Source organism: Pseudophryne corroboree, chromosome 3, assembly GCF_028390025.1.
Source record: "Pseudophryne corroboree isolate aPseCor3 chromosome 3, aPseCor3.hap2, whole genome shotgun sequence".
Lineage (NCBI taxonomy): Eukaryota > Metazoa > Chordata > Amphibia > Anura > Myobatrachidae > Pseudophryne > Pseudophryne corroboree.
In genome coordinates this window covers 166,460,807-166,486,191 of record NC_086446.1, presented here as the reverse complement: position 1 = coordinate 166,486,191, position 25,385 = coordinate 166,460,807, and the positions used below count along the sequence as shown (strand labels likewise).

Genomic DNA, 25,385 nt, shown 5'->3' with positions numbered 1-25,385 from the left:
AATAGTATTTTTAATGGATAGCAGGCCAAAAATACCACCTGTGAGAAACGTATGATTTTCTCCACCCAATTCGATGGCACTTCTGATGTAACCAGAAAAGCACTCCGGAGGCATTGGCCCATATAACCTGCCCTTTACTAGGGTCCCAGCACCAGTGGTGGCGTATAAATGGGGCGCTAATCTAAAACAACTCCTGATGAGGCCAACTTTATTCCCCGAACAAAAAAAGTCTAATATCCACTTGATGCAGGCCAAACCTGGCAGTTTTTCCTGTGGGGGATGTACTACTTGTAGATTAATGATTACTGGCCCCTTTTTTCACCATCCCCATACAGGGAAAAGGATTCCCATTAAGTTCCATCTCCATTGTCGTTTGGATCATGTAATTTATCTTTTAAAATGTCCATGTGGACTCTATTATGTTTGACTGACGACACGTACATTCCGTGATCGAATGGCCAACCACAGGTCGTCCATCCACACGGCCTTACTTTCTGGCCTCTCAGACAAACCGGTGGCACGACATTTTGTGTCGGCTAGACATCAAGTAGCCGCTCTGAAATGCCAGCTTATTGACTGGGTCCCTCCACCTCCATCTGGTGGAGATCGCACATTACTCCTTAAGCATAGGGAAAGTTTCTGGATACATAAACTCAATACGGTAGCGCCTAGGGGCCTCAATGAGGCCAATCCGCCTAATATTTTTCTTTAAGGGCACACATCGATGTTTGGGACAGGTTCACAGTGTTTTTCAATTGTTTGTGAAGGTACCTCATAAACGATACACCCGAAGCTCTCTATAATACTTGAGTGCATGTACTCTGTGCCCATTTTTGAGGTCTAGTGCCCCGGATTATTGCATTCTCTAATTCCGTACACTGATGTAGTGCCTCATATCAGTTATCCGTTCCCTGTTATTTGTTTTGTATTTGTATGTTTGTTTCCTCCACTCCCGGAGCCATCCCAGGTCCTTGACAGAATGTGAGGAGGGCGATTGGCCTAATATCCCTCCTGCCTATATATTAGACTTATTGTTGTTTTAATAGTACTAATCATATATGTATTAATATCTACATTTATATTTAATAATATTTATTTTTATACCCGATTGCTTGTGTATCTAGATTGATTATGTATTAGGCTGGAGAGGCTTTTGGTCGTATCACCCTCCTAGGCAGTATTTTTTCCATACACTGTTTCACAGTATACATTCGTTTTACACAGGGATTCCCTCAGTGATTGACAGCCCTATAGACCTGTTGTCTGTTTATTGAGCTATGATGTTACTTCCGGCACGGCGGGATTATATGGCATGTACTAGTGCTATTATTATACTACTATAGGTACATCCTGTGGGCTTCCCGCACTTTGATTCCCCTTTAGGTATTTCATTCCCTCTCCTGATATGTTTATTTTCTCACTGGTTGTTCATCAGCGGTTGAGCTGCTCGGCGGAGCCCGGGTAGCGTCACTTCCGGTTGTTGGAACGCACGCACTTCCGGTCCGTGGAACGCGGAAGCCGCGGACACGGCGTCCGTCCTGTGTGAAGTGTTATGTACCGTATTAATTGCTATAAAGTTCCCTGTTCAGCTTGTGGGTATGCCCTGATGAGCATACAGTTTTCTGTGATACTCAGGGTTGGATATCTCCCCGGTGGGTTGATTTATTAGCTTTTTGTGTCTGGTGTGCCACGCTAATTGGCACTTCCTGTCTAGGCTTCTTAAATAGTCCCCAGCTCTGAGAGCTCAATATGCAGCTATCTTTGGACTTTTGGCATCTGATAGGTGAGTATTCCAGCAGTGTTTACCCCTGCTGTTTCCTCCGGTGCTTTTTCCTTTAGCCAGCCTGTAAACATACTTTTTGTCTTGTAGCCACCGATGCAATGTTGAACCTGCTGATTTAGTTATTGCTGCGATATGTTATCTCCATGATTACCAGGTATGATACTGATTGACTAATATTGCTGTTTTTTTGTCACAGTTTTTATGGCTATTTTTCTGATAGGCTATCTGCATTATCTCCACTTTTAGTGGTTCCTGCCTTAGGAGTAACAACAACCCTGATTCAGGGTTGTGTTCAGGTAATTAGCCCCACTACCAACATTGGTATATTTGTTTGTCTTTGAGGTGAGAGGCGAGGTGGAGGTTTCCCTGATTACACTAGTATGTGTATTCTATGTATAACTAGTGTTATAGCATTTTATTTTTGTATTGTTCAGCCACTTCCGTCTGTCACAAGGGTCTAGGAGGCACTGGTGGTGATTGTGTAGGTGATTTGGTTCATTATGTTATATTGATTTTAATTGTTTTCAATGTTTATCATTTAGATGTTGTGAAGTGCCTATCTTGATAAAGGTCCATACATGGACCAAAACGTCGATGATTATTGGCATCACCCTTGAACCTGATTAAACCAAGTTGACACAACAAATGACTCCAGAGACTGAATTTGGCGAGAGTGCACCTTCCATCTTGGTGGCTGTTGCAATATATTAGTGGCCATAATACCATATATGGTCATTAGGAGCACCTGCATATATATAACTGTGAACTGATGAGAGTGCAGGACAATCTGCAAATAAAAAAAAAAAAAAATATATATATATATATATATATATATAATATGTGTAAAAAGTACAACAATATACAAAGAAGAGCTACAACTAATAATACATAGGTTTGATCGCGGGCGCTCCTGGATCCAGGACTCAGTCAGTTTTAGCAGGATGACCTTCAGAGAATAGAGACTGAGCCTGGTCAGGAGGCCTCTAAAGTAAATACTGTTGATGCGTTGGACCACAACATAACATTTAACTACTGGTGTCGCATTCCATTCTCGTTTTGGGTAAAGTGTATTCAGCCACACGTGACGCTATATTGTGCGCATAACGTGTCAGCGGGTATATGCAATGTATATACACAGTATAGCGGTTATATGCATACGATTAGCGTCCGCAGCGGCTCGAACCACAGTGTGCGTATGTATTGCATTTCTTTGTAAGTTAAGCAAACTTCACAGTTGTCTACCTATCTGCCGTCGGCTGCGCCACCTCCTAGATGTTCTTACACAGGACCCTCCTTGCAGTCCTTTCGTGTGGAAAGGTTCAGAAGGAGGGGCCGAGGGGTCTACACCACTTCCAGAGGAGCTCGTGGTAAGTCCCGTAAACCTGCACCTGCCATCTCCCTGGACCAGACCACCGGATCCCCTGCCGCTAAGCCTTCCGCGTGACGGTTGGCCCCAGCAGCATGGTGACTTTCAGGTAGGTGCTCACCTTCAACACTTCGCCCACGTGTGAGCGGAGTCCTGCCGGGATCCTTGGGTGAGGGACCTCGTTTCCCACGGATACCGGCTGGAATTTCAAACACTCCCTCCTCTCAGGTTTTTCAAGTCGGGCTTACCAGCTTTACCCACAGCAAAAGTTATCTTAAAAGGGGCTATTCAAAAACTTTTGCAGACAGCGGTGGTAGTTCCTGTACCTCCTCCGTTACGCAACAGGGGTTTTCACTCCAGTCATTTTGTCGTTCCCAAGCCAGACGGTTCGGTGCGCCCCATCTTGAATCTGAAGTCTCTCAACCGGTTTCTGCAGTTCAAAATGGAGTCTCTGAGGGCGGTGGTATCCGGTCTGGAGGAGGGGGAGTTCCTGGTGTCTCTGGATGTCAAGGATGCTTACCTACACATTCCCATGTGGCCCCCTCATCAGTCTTACCTCAGGTCAGGTTCGCCATCTTGGATGACCATTTCCAGTTTCAAGCCTTACCCTTTGGATTATCCACATCTCTGAGGGTCTTACCAAGGTCATGGCGGAGATGATACAGCAGCTGCGCATGATGGGTGTGAACATAGGGGGTCATTCCGAGTTGATCGCTCGCTAGTAGTTTTTAGCAGCCGTGCAAACGTTATGCCGCCGCCCACTGGGAGTGTATTTTAGCTTAGCAGAAGTGTGAGTGAATGTATTGCAGAGTGCATGCAAAAAAAATGTGTGTAGTTTCAGAGTAGCTCAAAACCTACTCAGTGCTTGTGATCACTTCAGCCTATTTAGTTCCGGATTTGACGTCACATACCCGCCCAGCGTTCGCCCAGCCATGCCTGCGTTTTTTCTGGCACGCCTGCGTTTTCCCAAACACTCCCTTAAAATGGTCAGTTGCCACCCAGAAACGCCCACTTTATGTCAATCACTCTGCGACAACCAGTGTGACTGAAATGCATCGCTAGACCCTGTGCAAAACTACATAATTTGTTGTGCCCGTATGTTGCGCGTTCACATGGCGCCGCATACGCATGCGCAGAACTGCCATTTTTTAGCCTGATCGCTGCGCTGCAAACAAATGCAGCTAGCGATCAACTCGGAATGACCCCCGTAGTCCCTTATTTGGATGATCGCCTAATAAAGGCTTTGTCCGGGGAGCGTCTACTGCACAGCATGGATCTGACTGCTCGCCTACTCACGGATCATGGGTGGATCCTAAATTTTCAGAAATCTCACCTGGAACCGACCCAACGTCTTTAGTTCCTGGGAATGATACTGGATACGGTATCTCAAAAGGTGTTTCTCCCGATGGACAAGGCCTTGACTATCCAGGCTATGGTCCACTCGGTACTTAGTCCTCGCAGGGTGTCTATACATCTTTGCATCAAATTACTGGGCAAGATGGTGGCTGCTTACGAGGGAATCCAATACGGCAGGTTTCATACCCGACCGTTTCAGCTGGATTTGCTGGATAAATGGTTGGGGTCTCACCTGCATATGCATCAGGAAGTGACCCTATCTCCGAAAGCCCGGATTTCTCTATTATGGTGGCTTCAAATTCCTCACCTGGTAGTGAGCAGAAGTTTCAAATATCCGGATGCCAGCCTCCGGGGATGGGGAGCGGTGACCCAAGGGGCCCAGTTCCAAGGGTTATGGTCAGTTCAGCAATCAGCTTTACCGATAAACATCCTGGAACTCAGGGCAGTTTACAATGCTCTTGGAGCCTCCCATCTCCTGAAGGGTCAGGCGATCCAAGTTCAATCGGACAACGCTACGGTGGTGGCGTACATAAACCGACAAGGGGGAACAAGAAGCAGAGCGGTGATGCGAGAGGTGTCAAAAATCCTCCTCTGGGCGGAGGCCAATGCAAGGGCCATCTCAACCATATTCATTCCAGGAGTGGACAACTGGGAAGCAGGCTTCCTCAGCAGGCACTACCTCCATCCGGGGGAATGGGGCCTACATCCCCAGGTGTTTCAACAGTTAATTCACCAGTGGGGCTGTCCGCAGATAGATCTGGTCGCTTCTCATCTCAACAAAAAGCTCTGCCGTTACTGTTCCAGGATGAGGGATCCAAAGGCTGTAGCAGTGGACGCGCTGACGACACTGTGGACATACCAGTTTGTGTACCTGTTCCCTCCTCTACCGCTGATCCCAAGGGTGCTAAAAATGTTAAGAAGGTAAAGCATTCTGGCAATTCTAATTGCCCTGGATTGGCCTCGACGGGCGTGGTACTTGGATCTCCTGGCCATGGCTCTGGAGGATCCCTGGCCTCTGCCACTCCAAGACGATCTTCTTCAGCAAGGGTCGTTCGTCTATCCAGACTTACAGCAGATACATTTGAGTTGAGAGGGAGATTCTAGCACAAATGGGTCTTCCCTCCTGGGTTATTTCCACCATGGTCCAGGCCAGTTACGTCGAAACATTATCATTGTATCTGGAAAAAGTATGTTTCCTGATGTGAAAGTAGGAAGGTTTCTCTCGTGGAATTTAGAATTGGTCGTTTTCTACTTTTCCTGCAAGTGGGAGTGGATATGTGCCTATGTTTAGGCTCCATCAAAGTCCAGGTTTCGGCGCTCTCTATTTTCTTCCAGAAACAACTTGCCATGTTGCCTGAAGTACAGACTTTCCAGAAGGGTGTTCTGCATATGTTGCCGCCCTTTGGACCTCCTATGGTTCCATGGGACCTCCAATGTGGTTCTGTCCTTTCTCCAATCGGTTTGGTTTGAAACCTTACATAGGGTGGCGTTAAAATTTCTCACCTGGAAGACGGTGATGTTATTGGCTTTGGCATCTGCCAGATGTGTCTCTAAATAAGGGGCCTTATCCTGTAAGAGCCCTTATTTGATTTTTTTTATGCAGACAGGGTGAAACTTAGGACCCGTCTTTGCCAAAAGTGGTGTCAGCTTTTCATGTGAATCAGCCTATTGTGGTTCCGATGTTGTCTGACGCTTCCTTTGGTCCAGAATCCTTGGATGTGGTCAGGGCTCTGAAGATTTATGTCAAAAGGACGGCCCGTCATCGGAAATCTGACTCACTGTTTGTCCTTTATGATGCCTCCAAGATTGGTCAGCCAGCTTCTAAGCAATCTATTGCTCGTTGGCTCCGATTGACCATTCAACAGGTCTATGTTTCGGTGGCTCTGCCTTTGCCAAAGTCTATTCAGGCCCACTCGACGTGGGTTCTTCCTGGGCGGCTGCCCGGGGTGTATCGGCCCTACAGTTCTGCCGAGCTACGACTTGGTCTGGTTCAAACACGTTTATTAAGTTCTATCAGTTCGACACCTTGACCAAGGATGACCTTCAGTTTGGTCAGGCGGTTTTACAGGGGTCTCAGCACTCCCCATGGTACAAGACCCCAGTATCCACTAGGACGTAAGAGAAAATAGGAATTTGATACCTACCGGTAATTCATTTTCTCCTAGTCCATAGTGGATACTGGGTGCCCGCCTCAGTGCTTCGTTCCTGTTTACCTGTATAAGTATTTGGTTGGACCAGTGTTGTGGTCCCGTTATGTTGTTGGGATAGCCATGCTATCTGGGTTAGGTTGGTGTTGCTACCCTCTGTTCTGGTTAGCGCCCTCCTTACGTTCATGGTTGTGTGTTGGCTTGTTGCCTCAACGCAGTTGTATTCTTCTCTCATGGTATGTCCGTCTCCTCAGGCACAGTTTTCCTAGACTGAGTCTGGCAGGAGGGGCATAGAGGGGAGGAGCTAGCACACACATACACAACCTAAAAGTTTTAAAGTGCCAGGCTTCAGTGGACTCAATCTATACCCCATGGTACTAAAGTACAAGACCCCAGTATCCACTATGGACTAGGAGAAAAGGAATTACCGTTAGCTATCAAATTCCTATTTCTGCTGCGGGGTACACTGTGCTACACAAGGAATAACATCGGGGTGTAGAGTAGGATCTTTCTCCGAGGCTACAACAGCCTCAAAGCTTTCACCTTCTTCCCAAGATGCATAGCGCCGCCCCCTATATCACCCCGCCTCCGTGCACTGGAGCTCAGTTTCGTTAACCAGCCCAATGCAGTAGCAGGTACTAGAGACGACAATCGCTTATAGCCAATTACACCACACACTCACCGCAGAAGGGGGTGTCAGCGGCTAATTCCACACCAACCCAAAGAAGCTAAGTGCATCAGGGTGGGTGCCTTGTGGAGCCCAGTGTACCTCGCAGAAAGAGATTTAACAACGGTAAGTTCTTACCATAAATCTCGTTTTCTGCTGCGGGTTACACTGGGCTAGCCATCATGACCGCCATTACTTTGGTGAAAACTCGGGAAGCCGTTGTCAAAGCAAAGGGTAATGCCCAAAATTGGTAATGAAGGTTGCCCACTGCAAACATCAGGTACTGCTGATGAGACACTGCAATAGGAATATGCAGGTAGGCATCCTGTATGTCCAGGCAGACCATATAGTCCCCAGGCTCCAAGGTCAGAACAATAGAGCGCAGAGTTACCATACGAAACTTGGAGACCCGCACATACTTGTTCAAGGACTTCAGCTTGAGAATGTGCCACGAGGACCCGTTCGATTTTGGGACTAGAAACAGCTGTGAATAGTACCCCTTGCCTCTCTGAGTCAGAGGCACCTGTAATACCACTCCTGTTGTCGGCCCCCCACCCTTGGATCCCCCAGAGGGAGGCCCGCCCCGTCATGCGACAGGCTTGTCAGTTTTGGAAGCAGGCTGACGGGCAGCCCAGGCCCGCTTCCGTCTGGGCTTTGCAGGTCTGGAAGCACGAGTTTGCTTTGGGTACGCCTGACCTTTTGCTTTACCTGGAGGATGAAAGGGCCGAGGGAAAGTACATTTAGCCTTCACCGTGGTAGGAGCCGTACTAGGTAGGCAGGCTGTTTTAGCAGTAGCCAGATCAGCCACAATCTTATTGAGGTCTTCTTCAAAGAGAATGTCTCCTTTGAAAGGATGTACCTCCAGGGTTTTCTTGGAATCCATATCCACCGACCAGGATCTCAACCAAAGGATATGTCTGGCTAAGACTGACGTAGCAGCAGCCTTAGCTGCCTGCACCCCAGCATTGGAGGCCACCTCCTTAAGGTACAGAGAAGCCATGGCAATATATGAGAGACATTGTCGAGCATGCTCAGATGCCTTGAAAGGCAGCTCTGCCTCTAGCTCCTGAGCCCACGCCTCAACAGCTTCAGCAGCCCAAGTTGCTGCAAGGGTTGGGCTATGCACAGCCCCCATTAGGGTGTAAATCGCTTTCAAACAACCCTCCACACGTCTATCCGTCGGTTCCTTCAGAGAGGTGGCGGTAGTTACTGGCAGAGCAGAGGAAACTACCATGCGTGCCACATGAGAATCTACAGACAGAGGAATTTACCAATTTTTACATAGCTCCGCAGAGAGAGGATAGCGAGCCAACAGTCTCTTATGCGGTGTAAATTTAGTTCCCTGATTTTCCCAGGATTCCTGACGTATGTCAGCCAGGTGTTGAGAATGAGGTAAAACTTGTTTAACTACCTTCTTACGTTTAAATCTGTCTGGATTTTTAGAGACAGCCTCAGGCTCATCAGAGACCTGAAGAATGAGCCTGATAGCCTCAATCAAATCAGGGACATCCACCATTGACTTCCCTTCCCCATCAGAAGCATCTGAGTCAGTGACTGTGGGGTCAGTATATGCACCATCCTCCTCAGAGGATGTGTCCGGAATAGCAGTGGATTGTGAGGAAGTAGCGGCCCGTTTAGAAGACGTCTTAGGTGGGCGAGAGTGAGATTTAGATTGTCATTGATCGGTTCAAGTGCTGTAACTGAGTTCAGAATTGATCCGCCCATGGCGGATTAACTGCAGGGACCATAAACTGGTGCCCCCTGTGGGACCACCTGTGCCAATGCATCAGTTTAGTTACTAGTGTATTTAACAGCATGGAAAAGGTAGCCCAAAGTGGGTCATTTGTTGCCCCCGGTGCTACAGACCCACTGGGGGGGGGGTAAGGAACCCCCTGAACTCTCTGCTGCTATATTTTCCTCCAAAATGTCTGCAGCATCACCACCACACAATGTGGGAGAAGCCTCAGCTCCATTGCTTCGTGTAGCTGACATAATAATAAGCACAATATCAGGCAACCTGGTACAATCTTTAGCAGCGATATACCTACCAAGAACTCTCAGTGTAGTGTGACTTTCCTGGCAGCACAAACCGGGAATCCAAGATATATATATATATATATATATATATATATATATATATATATATATATATATATATATATATATATATATATATATATATATAATCACAAAGAAAAATACACAGCAAGTATATCTTGTGAAATACCTATATTATTTAGAAACCTGACACACTTAGCCCCCTCAGGTTACAGAATACAGGAGTAGCAAGCTGAGTGAAATACCCGATATGGCAGCCACGCAGCAGCTACATGCACACACACATATATAGTCACAAGCTTACCATGCAGAAATTATACAACCATAAAACTGCACTGGAATAGCAATACAAAGTAATAGTATAGCTATATTTGTAAACAGTAGATATAACAAAACACAGTAGGTACTGGATGTATATCACAGGGTGTTTGTACCATACAGCCCTGAATGTATGCACTCTTTCTTAAGTATTCTACCTGTCAAGGGACAGTGTTAGTTAAGTGTCCTGTAAAATGCACAGCGCTGGTGAGCAGGCGGCTTTACAGAGGAGGATTTGCCCCAGCAGTCCCAGGAACAGCGCAGCTCCGTGTAATGGCAGCTGACAGGGAGTGAGGGAGAGATATGCAGCTCCAGGGCGGGAACATTTACCCAAATGGTGCCCTGGCGCTGGGGGAGGGGCTACAGGTTAGGCCTTATCCCCCTACTGGCTTCCCCACCGGGCGTTGCGGGCTTGTTAAAAACGGGTTTTTATAAGAGAAAAACCCTCACCTGTGTCCCGGTGACTAGTGAAGCGGCTGCCCTCTACAGTGTCCACGCGGCCCGCCTCCCACGGCCGCGCCGGATTGGGGTTAACAGCGGGCCAAAGAGACCACTTACCTCTCCTTGTACCTGCGGCCACTCGATCCCGTAGGTCAGCAGCGAGTGTGTGTGACTAACAGAAGGACACCGGAGCCTCCACTGTAGTTACCTGGCAACCAGGGCGTGGGAGTATACAGCACCGCTGGGGAAGTGATGGAGCTGCAGCAAAGGATGTCTTATCTGACATACATAAAAGCTGCAGCCCTTGAAGTCTTCAAAATTTCTTCTTTTCTTCTGAAATAATCTATAATATGGGCTGCAATAGCAGCCCTCCTGTTGATTGCCTGATTACTGCATGGCACCAGCTTACAAACTGAGCTCCTGTGCACCACCGTGGTGCGGCCCTTGAACAATTGTGCAAGGCGGCTACGTGGTCCTCAGAGAACACATTCATAAGGTTCTATGCCCTTCGATACTTCCGCCTCCCAGGATGCTTCCTTTGGATGCCGGGTTCTTGTGCCCGCTACAGTGCGTCCCCTCCCATATGGAACTGCTTTAGGACATCCCCGATGTTATTCCTTGTGGAGCCCAGTGTACCCCGCAGCAGAAAACGAGATTTATGGAAAGAACAGAATCTCTCTTTCTGCGAGGTACACTGGGCTCCACAAGGCACCCACCCAGCTTCTTTGGGTTGGTGTGGAATTAGCCGCTGACACCCTCTTCTGCGGTGAGTGTGTGGTGTAATTGGCTATGAGCGATTGTCGTCTCTAGTACCTGCTACTGCATTGGGCTGGTTAACGAAACTGAGCTCCAGTGCACGGAGGCGGGGTGATATAGGAGGCGGCGCTATGCATCTTGGGAAGAAGATCAAAGCTTTGAGCCTGTTGGTGCCTCGGATCAAGATCCTTCTCTACACCACAATGTTATTCCTTGTGGAGCCCAGTGTACCTCGCAGAAAGAGATTTAACAACGGTAAGTTCTTACCATAAATCTCGTTTTTTATCAGAGTAGATAATCATTTAAAGGAGCACTGTCAGGAGAAGGAATCAGCTTCAGGAGGACTTAATTCTAGATGTTTAGTGTTCATTCTAGCACCCTGCACCTAATTAGTGAGGAGGGCATATTTTAATTTTGAAGTGTAAAATTTCCGACGTGATGTATCGCTACAGTAGCTGTAGCGATACATCACATGTTAAATTTTGACCTTCAAAATTAAAATACCAAACCAAAATATGTACAAGGTAAATTGCGCTTCACAAAGGCACACACCTAAAATAGGCTCTACAAGCTGCTCTCCGGATGTGGGCGGGCTGCCCCAATAGACCAATGAAAAAGAAAAGATGGGAGCGCTGAGAGAGTCTATTATAATTTCTATTATTAATATAAAACAATGATCTTAGTACTAAAAATGTGAAATTCACATATTTTAATAACCTAAATAAAATATACAATAAAACAAGCTGCTGGCAACAATGTAATGCAAATTGGAATACAATTACAAACTAGAACATAGCCACAATTTCAATATCCACTAAGGGGGTAATTCCAAGTTGATCGCAGCAGGATTTTTGTTAGCAATTGGGCAAAACCATGTGCACTGCAGGGGAGGCAGATATAACATGTACAGAAAGAGTTAGATTTGGGTGGGTTATTTTGTTTCTGTGCAGGGTAAATACTGGCTGCTTTATGTTTACACTGCAATTTATATTGCAGATTGAACACACCCCACCCAAATCTAACTCTCTCTGCACATGTTAAATCTGCCTCCCCTGCAGTGCACATGGTTTTGCCCAACTGCTAAAAAATTTCCTGCTGCAATCAACTTGGAATTACCCCCTAAGTGTATTAATCCCCTAAAGAATTACCACATGCTTTGTGGAACTAATAAGTGGAAATTAAAGAAAAAAAAAATCAATATTAATTTTTATTATTTTGTAGTTGAACAAAAGTAAATGGGAATGGGGTACAGAATAGAAAAAAAAAGGGGGGGGGGACGGGTTGGGGGGTACACAAACAATTCGACATGCACATTATTATGTGAAGAATAATAAGAGAATCCCCTAACAATGGGCCCATGTGGAGCTGAATTCATCCAACAACAGCTGCATATCAGTTTGTTAAACTAAGTTTCTCTGCGTCTCGTATCACACCTGGCGGGCGGCTATGCCAATAGGTGGTCCATGAAAGCCAGCGAAGAAGAGGACAAGATGTAGTGGAGGCATAAGCAACCCCTGCGGTTTCAAATTCACAATGAGACTGTATAGCCTTTTCTATCACAGTTATATGGGGGACCACGGGGGAGCGCCACTGACGGGCGATTAGAAGTTTGGTGGTGATAAGTATGTGACCCAAGATATATCGATCGCCCGGCGACAAGTCGCCATAATAGAGGTGGAGAAGAGCTAGTCGTGGGTGTGGAGTTAGATGGTGGCCCAATACCAAACTTATAAGGTGAAAAACAGAGTTCCAAAGCTGGGCAATCATTGGGCACTCCCAAAAAACATGTAATAAGGTGCCAACATTACCATAATTGCGCCAACATAGATTAGGCATGGAAGGTTGTATCGCATGCAAGCGGGAAGAGGTGAAATACAAACGATGGATGAGTTTATAAAATAATTCCACATGTGAAATACATTTAGATATTTTAAAGCATGTTTGGAAGATCGTCTCCCATTCCTCCTCCGAGACAGAGCATTGAAGATCCGTCTCCCATTTCGATTGAAATGGGGCTTTCTGAAGCGGTTGAGGGTTGATAATATAATTATACCATTTAGTGATGCCTCCCCTGCCCTCCCCAGTATCAAGGAAATTCCGAACAAGCTTAGGCAAAGGGGATATGGTATGGGGGGAGCAGGAATTCCCGTGAAGCTAAATTGCAAATATTTATAAAATTCCCTACGCGGCAATGACATTTTTTTCTTGTATCTGAGCAAAAGAAAGCAGGGTGTTGTCTACCATTACATCGTGGAGGGACAAGATTCCCCTGGATATCCAGACATCGAATCTCAGATCAGGAATCAGGGAGGCTATACCAGTCAGTGAGAGGGCCGAGGAGGGGAGGATTATACCTGTCCCTCTAAGCGCTACTTCCTGCCAGGCCTTCCGAGTAGACTGGACGGTGAGCGATCTCGAGGTTAATATTTTACCCTCATTTTTCGGGAGCAGCAATATATCTGACAGGGGGAGTGGGGAAACAAGCCCCTGTTCAAGGTGAACCCATGGTTTATGTGTAGAGTGTGAGTACCAGGCACCTATTTGTGCAAGTCGGCACGCTAATTGATAGGCATGTATATCTGGATAGGCCAGGCCCCCCTCACGTTTGGGTCTGATCATCATTTTCCTGGCTAGTCTCGGTTTCCTACCTTTCCATACATAGGAGCTAAATATAGCATTAAATTTGGATAGGAGATAGGTAGGAGAATGGGGATGGCCCGAAATAGATACATAAGCCTGGGGAGAACTGTCATCTTCAGTGCGGCTATTCATCCTAACCATGATACATGTTGCATCATCCAATCGGAGACCAAATTGGTAAATTTACGCAATAGTGGGGGATAGTTTGCAGAGATCAGATCATCTATCTTCTGGGTGATATGAATCCCCAGATATTTGAGGCTTCTGTCCTGCCAAGAATACGTATAAGCAGCTTTCAACGCGGATAAAAGGGGAGGTGGAAAGTTAATAGGAAGCGCTTCCGTTTTGGCATTATTGAGTTTATAATAGGATACTGCAGAATAGTCGGTCAAGAGTGTGTGTGTAAAGCTCGCAGAGAGTTAGTAGGATCAGTAAGTGTTAAGAGGACATCGTCCACGAAGAGACATATCTTATGTGATTGTCCTAAATAGTCCACGCCTTTAATTAGGGCTGTTGATCTGATTTTTTTCAGCTAGAGGCTCTATCGCAAGAGCGAACACGAGCGGGGACAGGGGGCACCCTTGGCGTGTACCATTTGTGATCCAAAAGGAAGGAGAAAGGAGTCCATTCACACACACTCTTGCCGAGGGATTAGAGTATAAGGCTAAAATGGAGGTGAGTACTCTGCCATCAAGGCCAAACTTACGTAGCACAGCTTGAAGATATCCCCAGTGGAGGTGATCAAACGCCTTCTCCGCGTCCAGCGAAAGCAATAGTAAGGGATCGTCTGAAGCGGTGAAGGCGTCCATCACATTTATTACTCGTCTAGTGTTATCGGGGGATTGTCTACCGGGGACAAATCCCACCTGATCACGATGGACGAGAGAGGGAAGAAGAGGGTTGAGTCTGTTGGCCACTAGTTTTGCATAAATTTTGAGGTAAGTATTTAGTAGTGCAATGTGGCGATAGTTAGGCATCATAGCGGGGTTCTTCCCTGGCTTGGGAAAGGCAACTACCCAAGCCTCCAACATTTCTACCGGAAAGCTCCCGACAGATGAAGCATGATTATAGACTGAGTCTAGAATCGGGGTGAGGGAGCTTTTGAAGCATTTATAGAATTTATTAATGAACCCGTCAGGGCCTGGCACTTTATCAACGGGAGTGAGTCAATCACTTGATCAATTTCCGTACGGGACCAGGGCTGGTTTAGAGTCTGTAGGGAGTCGGGGTCAAGTGAGGGGAAATGTATGCCTTTCAAAAAGGCCGCAATAGTAGCTGGTGTGGGTTGTGGGATAGATGAGTCTTCTTTCAAGTTGTAGAGGGTGGAATAGTAGGCGGCAAAGGCGGCAGCAATTGCAGACGGGTCTGTTATTTTAATGTTATTTAAATCGATAGTCAATTTTGTCACGTCTAGCAAACTTTGGGGATCCGGCAGTTGAGACTTGCCCAAGGAGGTAGCAGGCTGGGAAAGAACAAAATGAGGGGGTTGTATATAGTTCCTTTGCATGGGATACGGAGCAATGAAGGATGTAGGTGGAGTTTGAGAGTCAATGGAAAGTATTTATTATGTACAGAGCAGAGGTAGAAAACTGAGGTTGATGAACGGTGACTTGAGAACGTGGTCGTAGACAAAGAACTGTGGGTGAGAGTAAAACGAGGCTGAAGACAAGAACCGTGGACTGCGACTTATGAGATGAAACTGCGGTAGAGGAGCTGAGAACTGTGCACGGTAGTTTGGGTCGTGACTGTAGACTGTGGCTTGAAAGATGAAGCTGGAGATAACGAGCTGAGGACTGTGAATGGTGGTTCGAGGACTTGGCTGGAAGCAAGAATCTGCGGACTGTGGCTTGGAGGACGAGGCAAGAGACTCGGGGTCGTCCGTGCCCAAAGGGTCTTACTGAACCGGGTTTTCCAAGAGCGTCTCCATGGGCAGCAGCAGGCTAGGAACGGGAAAACTGCAGCAGCAACTGAGAACTGGCAAAGCAGGGTTAGAAGCACCAGAATACAGCAGGAATCCTGGGAGCACAGGCTAAAGCACCTACAACAGGGTTGTAACTTGAAGCACTGGCATCCCTGTCCTAAACCAGCCCCTTTTATAGGAAGAAGTCTTCCTGGATTGGCTGGAAAACTAGGAACAGGAATTATGTCAGAAACTTGGTCTTCAACATGGCGGCGCCCAGTAATGCAGACCTTTTCTGACAACATGCTGCTCACTGCCCCTGGTCTCCTAGGCAATGGCTTAGCGAGAGCGAGCTGCTGCAGCGGGACCCCCTCAACGCCATTACCGCTGCGTGTACCCTTGAAACCAGCGCCGCAGCCCTCCACCGCCGCTGCCCGGCCGCCCGTGAAGCCCGCCCCGCGGCCCCAGCGTTCCGGTAAGACCCCGGACGCTGACAGTACCCCCCCCTTTGCGGGTGGACTCCGGACACCTATAAGGTTTAGCTGGAAATTTGGCATGAAATGTCCGAAGAAGTCTTGGGGCATGGACGTCCTCTGCCTCTACTCAGGACCTTTCCTCAGGTCCATATCCCTTCCAATCAACTAGGTACTGGAGGCGACCATATCGTTTGCGGGAGTCGAGGATCTTATGAATCTCAAATTCGTCTCCTTGTGTTGACTGGATCTTGAGTGATTTAGGTAGAGCAGCTCTGAATCGATTGAGTACCAACGGTTTTAAGAGAGAAATATGAAAAGCATTAGGGATTCTTAAATGTGGAGGTAACTTCACCTTGTAAGCCACAGGATTCAAAACTCTTTCGATTGGGTAGGGCCCAATAAACCTGGGAGCAAACTTCTTAGTAGGAACCTTCAATCTTAGGTTACGTGTGGAAACCCAAACCCGATCTCCCACTTTAAGACTTGGTACCGCTTTTCGCTTTAGATCTGCGTAGGTCTTATACTTCTTGGATGTCTTGAGCAAGGCCTTGTGAATTTGTTTCCAGGTTTCAGTAAATTGTCTGAGTGTTGACTCTGCGGCAGGAACCTCGAGTGTAGGCAGAAGATGGAAGTCAGGAACTTTCGGATGATAACCATAATTAATGAAAAATGGAGAAGATTTTTGTGGCAGAGTGATAAAGATTGTTATGGGCAAATTCTGCAAATGGGAGGAAGTCGAGCCTGAGAAGTTCGATAGACTTCTTGGAAAAACAGCCACTAACCCCTATTGCACACTGTAACTGAAGCCGCTGTGGCTGCTGTAATAAATACTCTGTCCCCAGTTAGCGTACACACGCCGGAATAGTAGTGCAGCTTACACAAATAATATAGTTGTAAAAGGGGTTTACAATAAGTTAAAATATAATGGTACAACACAATACAATTCAATCACAGAGAGAGAGTCACACCCAATGATACGTACGCATTGTTCGCCTGCGCAACCCGGATCCGGTCCTCTAGTCGATCTGGCAAGCTGACCTATGAGTCTTTTAAAAAGCAGAGAGAGAGAGAGCGACCGGCCCAGGTGCAAGGTTTATATACCCTTGCCCAAAATACAATACAATGGGGTTGTATGCTCTCCACTGATTGGTTGGAGGGATGGTCGTTTACAGTACAGGAGAGGTCATTGGTCGGTTTGAAGAGATGGGCGATGCCTTGATCCAGGGGTGTGTAGCTCTGGATTCCAGCCGCATACCAAGTACATAATAAACACAAATATACCTTTAATCTGCCTTTGCGAATAACTATTCGCAACGACATGCGATCTTCTCCAAACCAACACCGTATTATTACTCATAATTATCTGAACACGTAGATACCATGCATGATGCTCTGATCAGTTGCTGTCCCCTCGTATACTGTAAAGGTGTATAATTCCCTTGTTGTGCCTTGCAAATAAGTAAAAGTTGCATGAGGGGAAAGGGCAGACTATGTGCAATGTGTGCACCAAGTTTGGGAAACATGCAATGTGTGACAGATATTTCCATGTTCATTAGATTACCCTGTCATGCTATCTTCAAGCAACATGATCCTACACCTGAAATGACCAACCATTCTCAAGATACACACAAAAATAAATATATATATATATACACAAGTGTTACTGCAGGCTGCCTGTAGTTAATAATTTGTAACCACAAGCTTGTGTGTATCTATTTGGGATATTTGTCTCCCATTGTTCTGGTTTCCATTAAACAATGACAGTTTGGTTTGTGTGTATCTTTCTTCACAGACCAGGGGGTCTGTTCAAACATTGGAATACCAAGACATTGTGTTAGAAAGATGTGCATGTTTGGTTAGATTAGTGTGTGTGTGTGTGAACAGTGACTCGACACAGACTGTGGCATGTACTGCATTAATTTCCATTGCAAGTAAGAATCTTTCTGTAATTGCTCATACCACGCCCGTACGTGCACTCCCGTGGGAGGCGATTGTACGCAATTTGCGAGTATGCTGCACGCACGCCAGACTAAGTACATATATGGATTCCATCTGTGTGGTGTTTGCATGTGGTGTGTGTATTGCAATATTTTCCGACTTCGACAGTCCACCCTTTGGCAGTCAACAATAACTGCCACTAATATTAATAACAGAAGGAAAAAAATTAAAAATATTTACATGCTATACATTACAATGGGCAAGTATGTACCTTGGAAGAGGGAGAAAAGGTCATAGGTGAGAAATGGATGGCCTAGTGTGATAGGAAAATGTGTATGTATGAGTAACTGCCTGAGGGGGATGTATCATCGTGCAACACTAGCTTCTAGGCTTTGCGAAGTATTCATTATATTCCTTCTCATCCCGTATTAAGGGTCTGTACATGGTCAAACAAACTCCACCGAGCTATATGATAAATGGGGAGCACATTTATCTGATGATACATCGTGGGGATCCATATGTGTGAGCCATTATGTGTCCCTATTATCTAATGACTATGTGTGTTTCACTAACCTAGCCCTACAGAGATGAACAGAAGACATGTAACGGTACATACAACAATAAAATGACATTTTTGGTGATTGATGAGTTGGGTTCCGGTTTGTGGATTTCCTTTTTCTGATGCTAGCTTTGGTGAAAGTGATACGCTGATCCTGGGGTCCTACCAACCCATAATCTCCATCAGAACTCACTCCAGATCCTTGCTCCACCTCTCTGGGACCCTCACAAAAACAAGTTGTCCTTATTAAAACCAAAGTCTCTAACAGAACCCGAAACGCAGTCTCTTGTAACCGATCCATTTCGTTAGGGGAAAGGATGAAAATAAGAAGGAGAAAAGAAAGGAAAAATGCAGGGGGAGGTAAAAAGAAAATGGTACGACAACCGTTCTAACTCTCATTACTCTCCGTGCTCAGATGCCTTTCAACAGTCCTGCCTCTCAATTTTCCCGGAACAAGCACTCTAGTGATACGAGGTTCTCTTCCACCTGCTCTTTGTCACAAGTCTTCTCCGGGTCAGCGACCTTCTTGCAATGGGACGAGTGGACCCAAGTCTCTCTCTCGGCAACCTTCAATGCTGTTGTGCTGGTTAACAAAACGTAGTCCCACTGCACAAAAGTGGAAGCAAGGAAGAGGCAAACAACTACAGACCAGTGAGTCTTACATCAGTAGCAGGGAAATTGATGGAAACACTCTTAAAAGAAAGAGTTGTAGATTATCTCAAATCCGGCAATTTACTGGATCCCAAACAGCATGGATTCACTGGGGGGAGATCATGACAAACAAATCTTATTGACTTTTTTGATTGTGTGACTAAAGTGATGGATAAAGGTGGAGCCATGGATATAGCTTATCTAGACTTTAGTAAGGCTTTTGACACAGTTCCACATCGCAGACTGCTAAATAAACTTGAAAGTTTGGGATTGGATATTAGGATTATTGAATGGATAAGATCTTGGTTGAAGGATAGAAAACAGAGAGTTGTGGTAAATGGAGTACATTCACAGGAGGGAAATGTTACCAGTGGAGTACCCCAGGGATCTGTACTTGGACCAGTGATTTTTAATATCTTTATTGGTGACATTGCAAATGGCATTAAAGGGAAAGCATGCCTTTTTGCAGATGACACAAAGGTATGCAACAGGGTAGACACACCAGGTGGGGTAAAACAAATGATTGAGGATCTAGGTAGACTAGAGGAGTGGTCAAGAGTCTGCAAATTACAGTTTAATGCCAAAAAATGCAAAATCGTGCACTTGGGTCTCAAAAATCCTAAAGCTAAATACAGTATTAATGGCACTATACTGGAAACTACTGAGGAGGAAAGGGATCTAGGAGTCACTATTTCAGATGACTTAAAGGCAGGTAAGCAATGAGGAAGGCTAGTCAGATGCTTGGCTGCATTGGGAGAGGAATCAGCAGCAGAAAGAAAGAAGTAATAATGCCACTGTATAGGTCATTGGTACGGCCTCATCTAGAATACTGTATTCAGTTCTGGAGGCCATATCTTCAAAAGGATATTAATACATTAGAAACTGTACAAAGGAGGGCAACTAAAATGGTGCATGGCCTACATCACAAAACATACCCAGAAAGACTAAGAAATCTCAATATGTATAGTTTGGAGCAGAGAAGGGAAAGGGGGGACATGATAGAAACTTTCAAATATATCAAGGGTTTTAACAAAGTCCAGGAGGGAAACATTCTCCAAATGAAGAGAAGCAATAGGACACGAGGACATGCACTGAGACTGGAGGGGGGGAGGTTCAGGGGGAATTTGCGGAAAAATTATTTCACAGAAAGGGTAGTGGACAAGTGGAATAGCCTCCCATCAGAGGTGGTAGAGGCTAAGACAATAGAGCAATTTAAACATGCATGGGATAGACATAAGGATATCCTTACAAAGAAATAAGGATCAAATAAGGTTAGAGATAAAAATAATCTAAAAAAAAAAAAAAGGGGGCAGACTAGATGGGCCAAGTGGTTCTTATCTGCCGACAAATTCTATGTTTCTATGTTTCTTCCCACCTGTCTATGAGGCAACCTGAGCGTAAGAAATTTCGAATCATCACATAATCCCCAGGTTCAATGTCATGACAATTACTGTTTGGTAGGTCAGGAATCACCAGCTTTAGATTTCTTTGTTGATTTCTGAGCTGCTGGCTCATCCTAACCAAATATTGCACAGTCACTTCGTTATTCCATTTCAAATCATCCTGGGGGTCAATCATTACGTGAGGTTGTCGCCCAAAAAGAACTTCAAAGGCTGATAGGTTAAGTGGTGACCTGGGAGTGGTTCTGATGCTGTACAACACTAGTGGCAATGCCTCTGGCCACAACAATCCAGTTTCAACCATCACTTTGCTAAGCTTGTTCTTAATAGTGCTATTCATTCTCTCCACCTTTGAGCTCGCCTGTGGCCGGTACGGAGTATGTCGCTTGCTATTAATACCCATCAGTTTGCACATGACCTGAAAGACTTCACCTGTAAAATGGGTACCCCTTTCACTTTCAATTATTCTAGGGATACCATATCTACACACAAATTCCTGCACAATTTTCTTTGCAGTGAACGTAGCAGTATTTGTGGCAGCGGGGAATGCTTCTACCCAATTTGAAAAGACATCTGTACACACTAGGACATATTTTAGATTCCTACAGGGTGGTAACTGTATGAAGTCTATTTGTATTACCTGGAAGGGTCCGTCCTTAGGAGGGATATGGGATGGTTCCGTCGGTATTGTCTTCCCAACATTCTTTCTCATGCAGGCGATACAAGCCATTGCCCTCCTACCTGCATGAGATGAGAACCCCGGTGCACTCCAGTATGCCCTGATCAGTTTGCACATACCTTCCTTGCCCAAGTGGGTCAGGCCGTGAGCTGCTTCCGCTAGGGCTGGAAGATATGCCTTGGGGGCCACTGGCTTACCGTGCCCATCTGTCCAGAGGCCCGAAGACTCTCTTCCATATCCCTTCGCCTTCCAGACGGACTTCTCCTGCAGGGAACACAAATCTTGCATTTCAATGAGTTGTTGTGTGCTTATTGTGTTAAATGTCATCAGTGGTGTGATGTTGGTTAGTGTGGCTGAACTTGCTGCTGCCTTAGCAGCTTCGTCTGCCCGGCTGTTACCAAGTGACAATGGGTCTTGACTGTAAGTGTGGGCTTTGCACTTGATAACAGCCACTCTGTCGGGGTCTTGTATTGCTGATAGCAATCTTTTGATGTGGGTCGCATGCGCCACGGGTGTGCCAGCTGCTGTCATGAAATTTCTGAGGCGCCATAGGGCCCCGAAATCGTGTACCACTCCAAAGGAATACCTAGAATCTGTGTATATATTAGCTGACTTACCCTTGGCCAATTCACACGCTCTGGTTAGGGCGACCAGCTCAGCAACTTGTGCTGAGTGCGGTGGGCCCAGGGGCTCAGCTTCTATGATACTTCTGTCGTCTACAACTGCGTACCCAGTGCACAGGTCTCCCATGTCCGTCTGTCTGTGGCAACTACCGTCAGTGTAGAAGGTAAAATCTACGTTTTCCAGTGGGTTGTCACTAATGTCAGGTCTCGCAGTGAAAGTCTGGTTCAGATATTCCATACAATCATGCGTATCAGTGTATGCACTAAATCCTCCTTCACCATCATTCTCATCCTCCACCCTTTGTGCCTGTCCAGGCACACTTGGCAGATAAATTGCAGGATTTAGTGCGCTGCATCTCTTTATAGTGATGTTTACAGAGGCCATTAGTGCTAATTCCCACTTTGTAAATCGTGCCGATGAGACATGTCTGGTTTGGGCAGAGTTCAGTAAGGCTGATACTGCATGAGGTGTATGGATGGTCAGGTTGTGTCCTAACACTACGTCTTCGCTCTTACTCACTAGCAAAGCTATCGCTGCAACACTTCGCAAGCATGTGGGGAGAGACCGTGCTACAGTGTCCAATTGTGCACTGTAGTATGCTACTGGTCTGCTGGCATCACCATGTTTCTGTGTTAAAACACCTGCCGCACACCCAGCACTCTCTGTACCGTACAATTCAAAGGGTTTCCCATAATCTGGCATACCTAATGCAGGTGCCTGTGATAGGCACTGTTTGAGTCTCTCAAATGCCAGTTTGGACTCATCTGTGTGCGAAATCCGATCTGGTTTGTTTGAAGAGACCATCTCTTGCAAAGGTAAAGCCAGTATGGAGAACCCTGGGATCCAGTTTCGGCAGTACACACACATTCCTAGGAAAGGTGCGGATTTGTTGCTGGGTTTGTGGCAGAGTCATGTTGCGAATCGCTTCTATCCTATCAGCAGTGAGGTGTCGTTGTCCTTGTGTCAAGCAATGCCCCAAATACCTCACCCTTTTACTGCACAACTGTAATTTTATCCTTTGAAACCTTGTGTCCTGTCTGGGAGAGGTGAAGCAGCAGCTGCTTTGTATCTGCCAAGGACGTTTGAAATGAGTCAGAGCACAACAATAAATCATCAACATACTGTATTAGCACTGAGCCATTTTCAGGTTGAAAGGATTGCAAGCAGTCATGCAGTGCTTGGGAGAAGATACTTGGGCTGTCAATGAAGTCTTGGGGGAGACGAGTCCAGGTGTACTGTACTCCCCTGTAAGAGAAGGCGAAAAGGTACTGACTGTCAGGGTGGAGAGGGACAGAAAAGAAGGCAGAACAGAGATCAATGACAGTGAAGTATGAAGAGGTTGCAGGGATCTGCATCAAGATGACAGCTGGATTGGGCACTACGGGGAATTGACTCTCAACTATTTTGTTCACCCCTCTTAAATCCTGCACTAGCCGGTAACCCCTCCCCCCACTCTTTTTCACAGGGAAGATGGGACTATTGGCAGTGCTGGACGTCCTGACTAGGATGCCCTGTTGTAGCAAGCGCTCTATATTACACTCCTAATTCTACCTCTGGCTTCAGAGGATACTGAGGGATTTTTGGAGCTATCCTACCATCTTTTACTTGTACTACTACTGGGGCTACATTCGCCATCAATCCAGTGTCTTGTCCATCTTTGGTCCAAAGGGAACCCGGTATTTGGGAGATCATTTCCTCTACCTTTGATGGACACTTGTCTATAACAGCAGAGTGCGACATTAGCCTTTGAGGGGTGTCTAATATATCTTGCACTTCCTGAACGTGATTCTCGGGTATATCCAAGAAGACACCCTCAGGAGTACAATATATGACACATCGCATTTTACACAATAAATCTCTGCCGAGCAGATTAGTCGGAGCCGATGCAGCCAGCAGAAAAGAGTGTTTGGTCTGCAGGGGCCCTATCGTAATCTCTGCCGGTCTACTCAAAGGGTAGTGTTGCACCGTTCCTGTTACTCCCATAGCCGAAATGGTTTTGCCCGTGGTCAGTAAATTGGTTGGAGCTTTGAGTACAGATCTGGCCGCCCCTGTATCTACAAGAAATGGTTGTAGTGTTCCTGCTACTTTGACCAAGACCTCAGGTTCATTCCCAGGGCCAGCGATCAGCTTCACAGGCTGCAGACTACAGGTGTGGCCTAACCTCTATTGGGGCCGTCGACCCACCCTTTGGGCGTTGGCGGCTATGATATGTGAGGGGTATAACGGTAAGTCTTCGGGGGCTCGCCAGTCCTCCCGTGGTGGATACCTCCTTGTTTCCCCTCTATGCAGCTCGTACTCTCTCCTGTATGATCCCTGATCTCCTCTATGTGTATAATTACTTTGCTCGTGTTCTTGTCTAGGGGGTCTGAATTTTTGTGTGCTGTTACAATTGCTGGCATAATGCCCTTCCCTTTTACACAGATAACAAACTCTTGGCTTTTTCCATGTGTCAGGGGCCTGGGGTTTTGGTTGAGTTGGTGCTCCTTCCAGTGCTTGGATGCTCATAACCATCAACCGCTCCCCTTGTGCCTCCCTGGTTTTCTGGATATTACGGTTGTGCTCCAGTGCTGATTCCCTAAGTGCAGTCACCGTAATACCCCTCCAGTTTGGCATAGAAGTTTGCACCCTGGTTTTCAGTGCCTCCTTCAATCCCTCCATTAATACAGAGACAGCTACTTCCCTGTGGTTGACATTGTCTCTAATATCCTCAACCCCAGTGAATTTAGCCATTTCCATTAAAGCTCTGTGGAAATATTCGGATGCCAGTTCATTCTCTTTCTGTCTTATGGAAAAAATCTTATTCCATCTAACTACGGCTGGGAAATACAAACCTAGTTGTATATTGATTTGCCTGACATTCTCCTGATTGTAAGCATCAGTGAGTGGCACTTCTGCATCTAGGTTGCAGTCTGTAATAAATTTTGGGATGTCAATGTTAGAGGGGAGACTCGCTCGCAACACCGTCCGCCAATCTTTGTTTGTTGGTTCTTGGGAAAGTCCTAAATCTTTTATATATTTCTGGCATCCAACTAAATCCTTTCTGGGGTCAGGGAATTCTGCCATAATTGACCTCCGCTCCATACAGGACCAGGGACAGTACATTGCAATGTTCCTGATTGGGGTCACCCCCTGAGTGTCAGTTCTCCCGTTAGGGACTGCAATCACCCTAACTGGATGCAACTCAACCACATCTTTCTTGTTTGTCTCTACAATACGGGGAGTCACTGTTTCTGCATAATGGACGGTACCGTACTTACCAGACGCCACGATCTCATCTGCCCCCTCACTGGCTGATATGGCCACTGCCCTTGGTGGTTGGGCAATGCCCACCCTTGTGTCGTGTATGGTGGCAGCCAGGGCAAGGGCTGAGATCATGCTAGGCTCATCCTCTACGTTGCTGTAATCTTGGGGAGAAGGTAAAACAGGGTACAAGGTACAAGCGTTAGTTTTAATACATTCGCTGCGCATTTCCCTGACCTCTACCTTTGCATCATTGGTGGTGACACTCTTCTCTCCATCAACATATGGTGGTGGTGGTGCTGTCGCATTCACGCTTCTGCCTGGTTTGAAACTTGCTGTGCGAGCAAGCTCCCTTTGCACATCCCCCTCTTGTTGCCACAAGTTTA

At 46.3% G+C, this 25,385-nt stretch overlaps 1 protein-coding gene across 4 annotated transcripts in view; it reads left to right on the top strand.

Annotated features, from left to right (window-relative positions):
• Positions 1-1,501: 1,501 nt before the first annotated feature.
• Positions 1,502-25,385, top strand: part of LOC135055013 (putative nuclease HARBI1) — a 63,848-nt gene continuing 39,964 nt past the window's right edge. Inside the window, exons 1-5 of one of the 4 annotated variants that reach the window (XM_063958560.1) lie at positions 1,508-1,783; positions 1,871-1,937; positions 2,030-2,079; positions 14,065-14,207; positions 17,465-17,980. In XM_063958560.1, the coding sequence (XP_063814630.1) occupies positions 1,927-1,937; positions 2,030-2,079; positions 14,065-14,207; positions 17,465-17,497 (237 nt within the window). In that variant the 5' untranslated portion in view covers positions 1,508-1,783; positions 1,871-1,926 and the 3' untranslated portion in view covers positions 17,498-17,980. Of the gene's footprint in view, positions 1,784-1,870; positions 1,938-2,029; positions 2,080-2,325; positions 2,430-14,064; positions 14,208-17,464; positions 17,981-25,385 lie in introns of those variants that run through there. The other 3 variants (XM_063958561.1, XR_010243618.1, XR_010243617.1) reach the window with 3 other exon arrangements.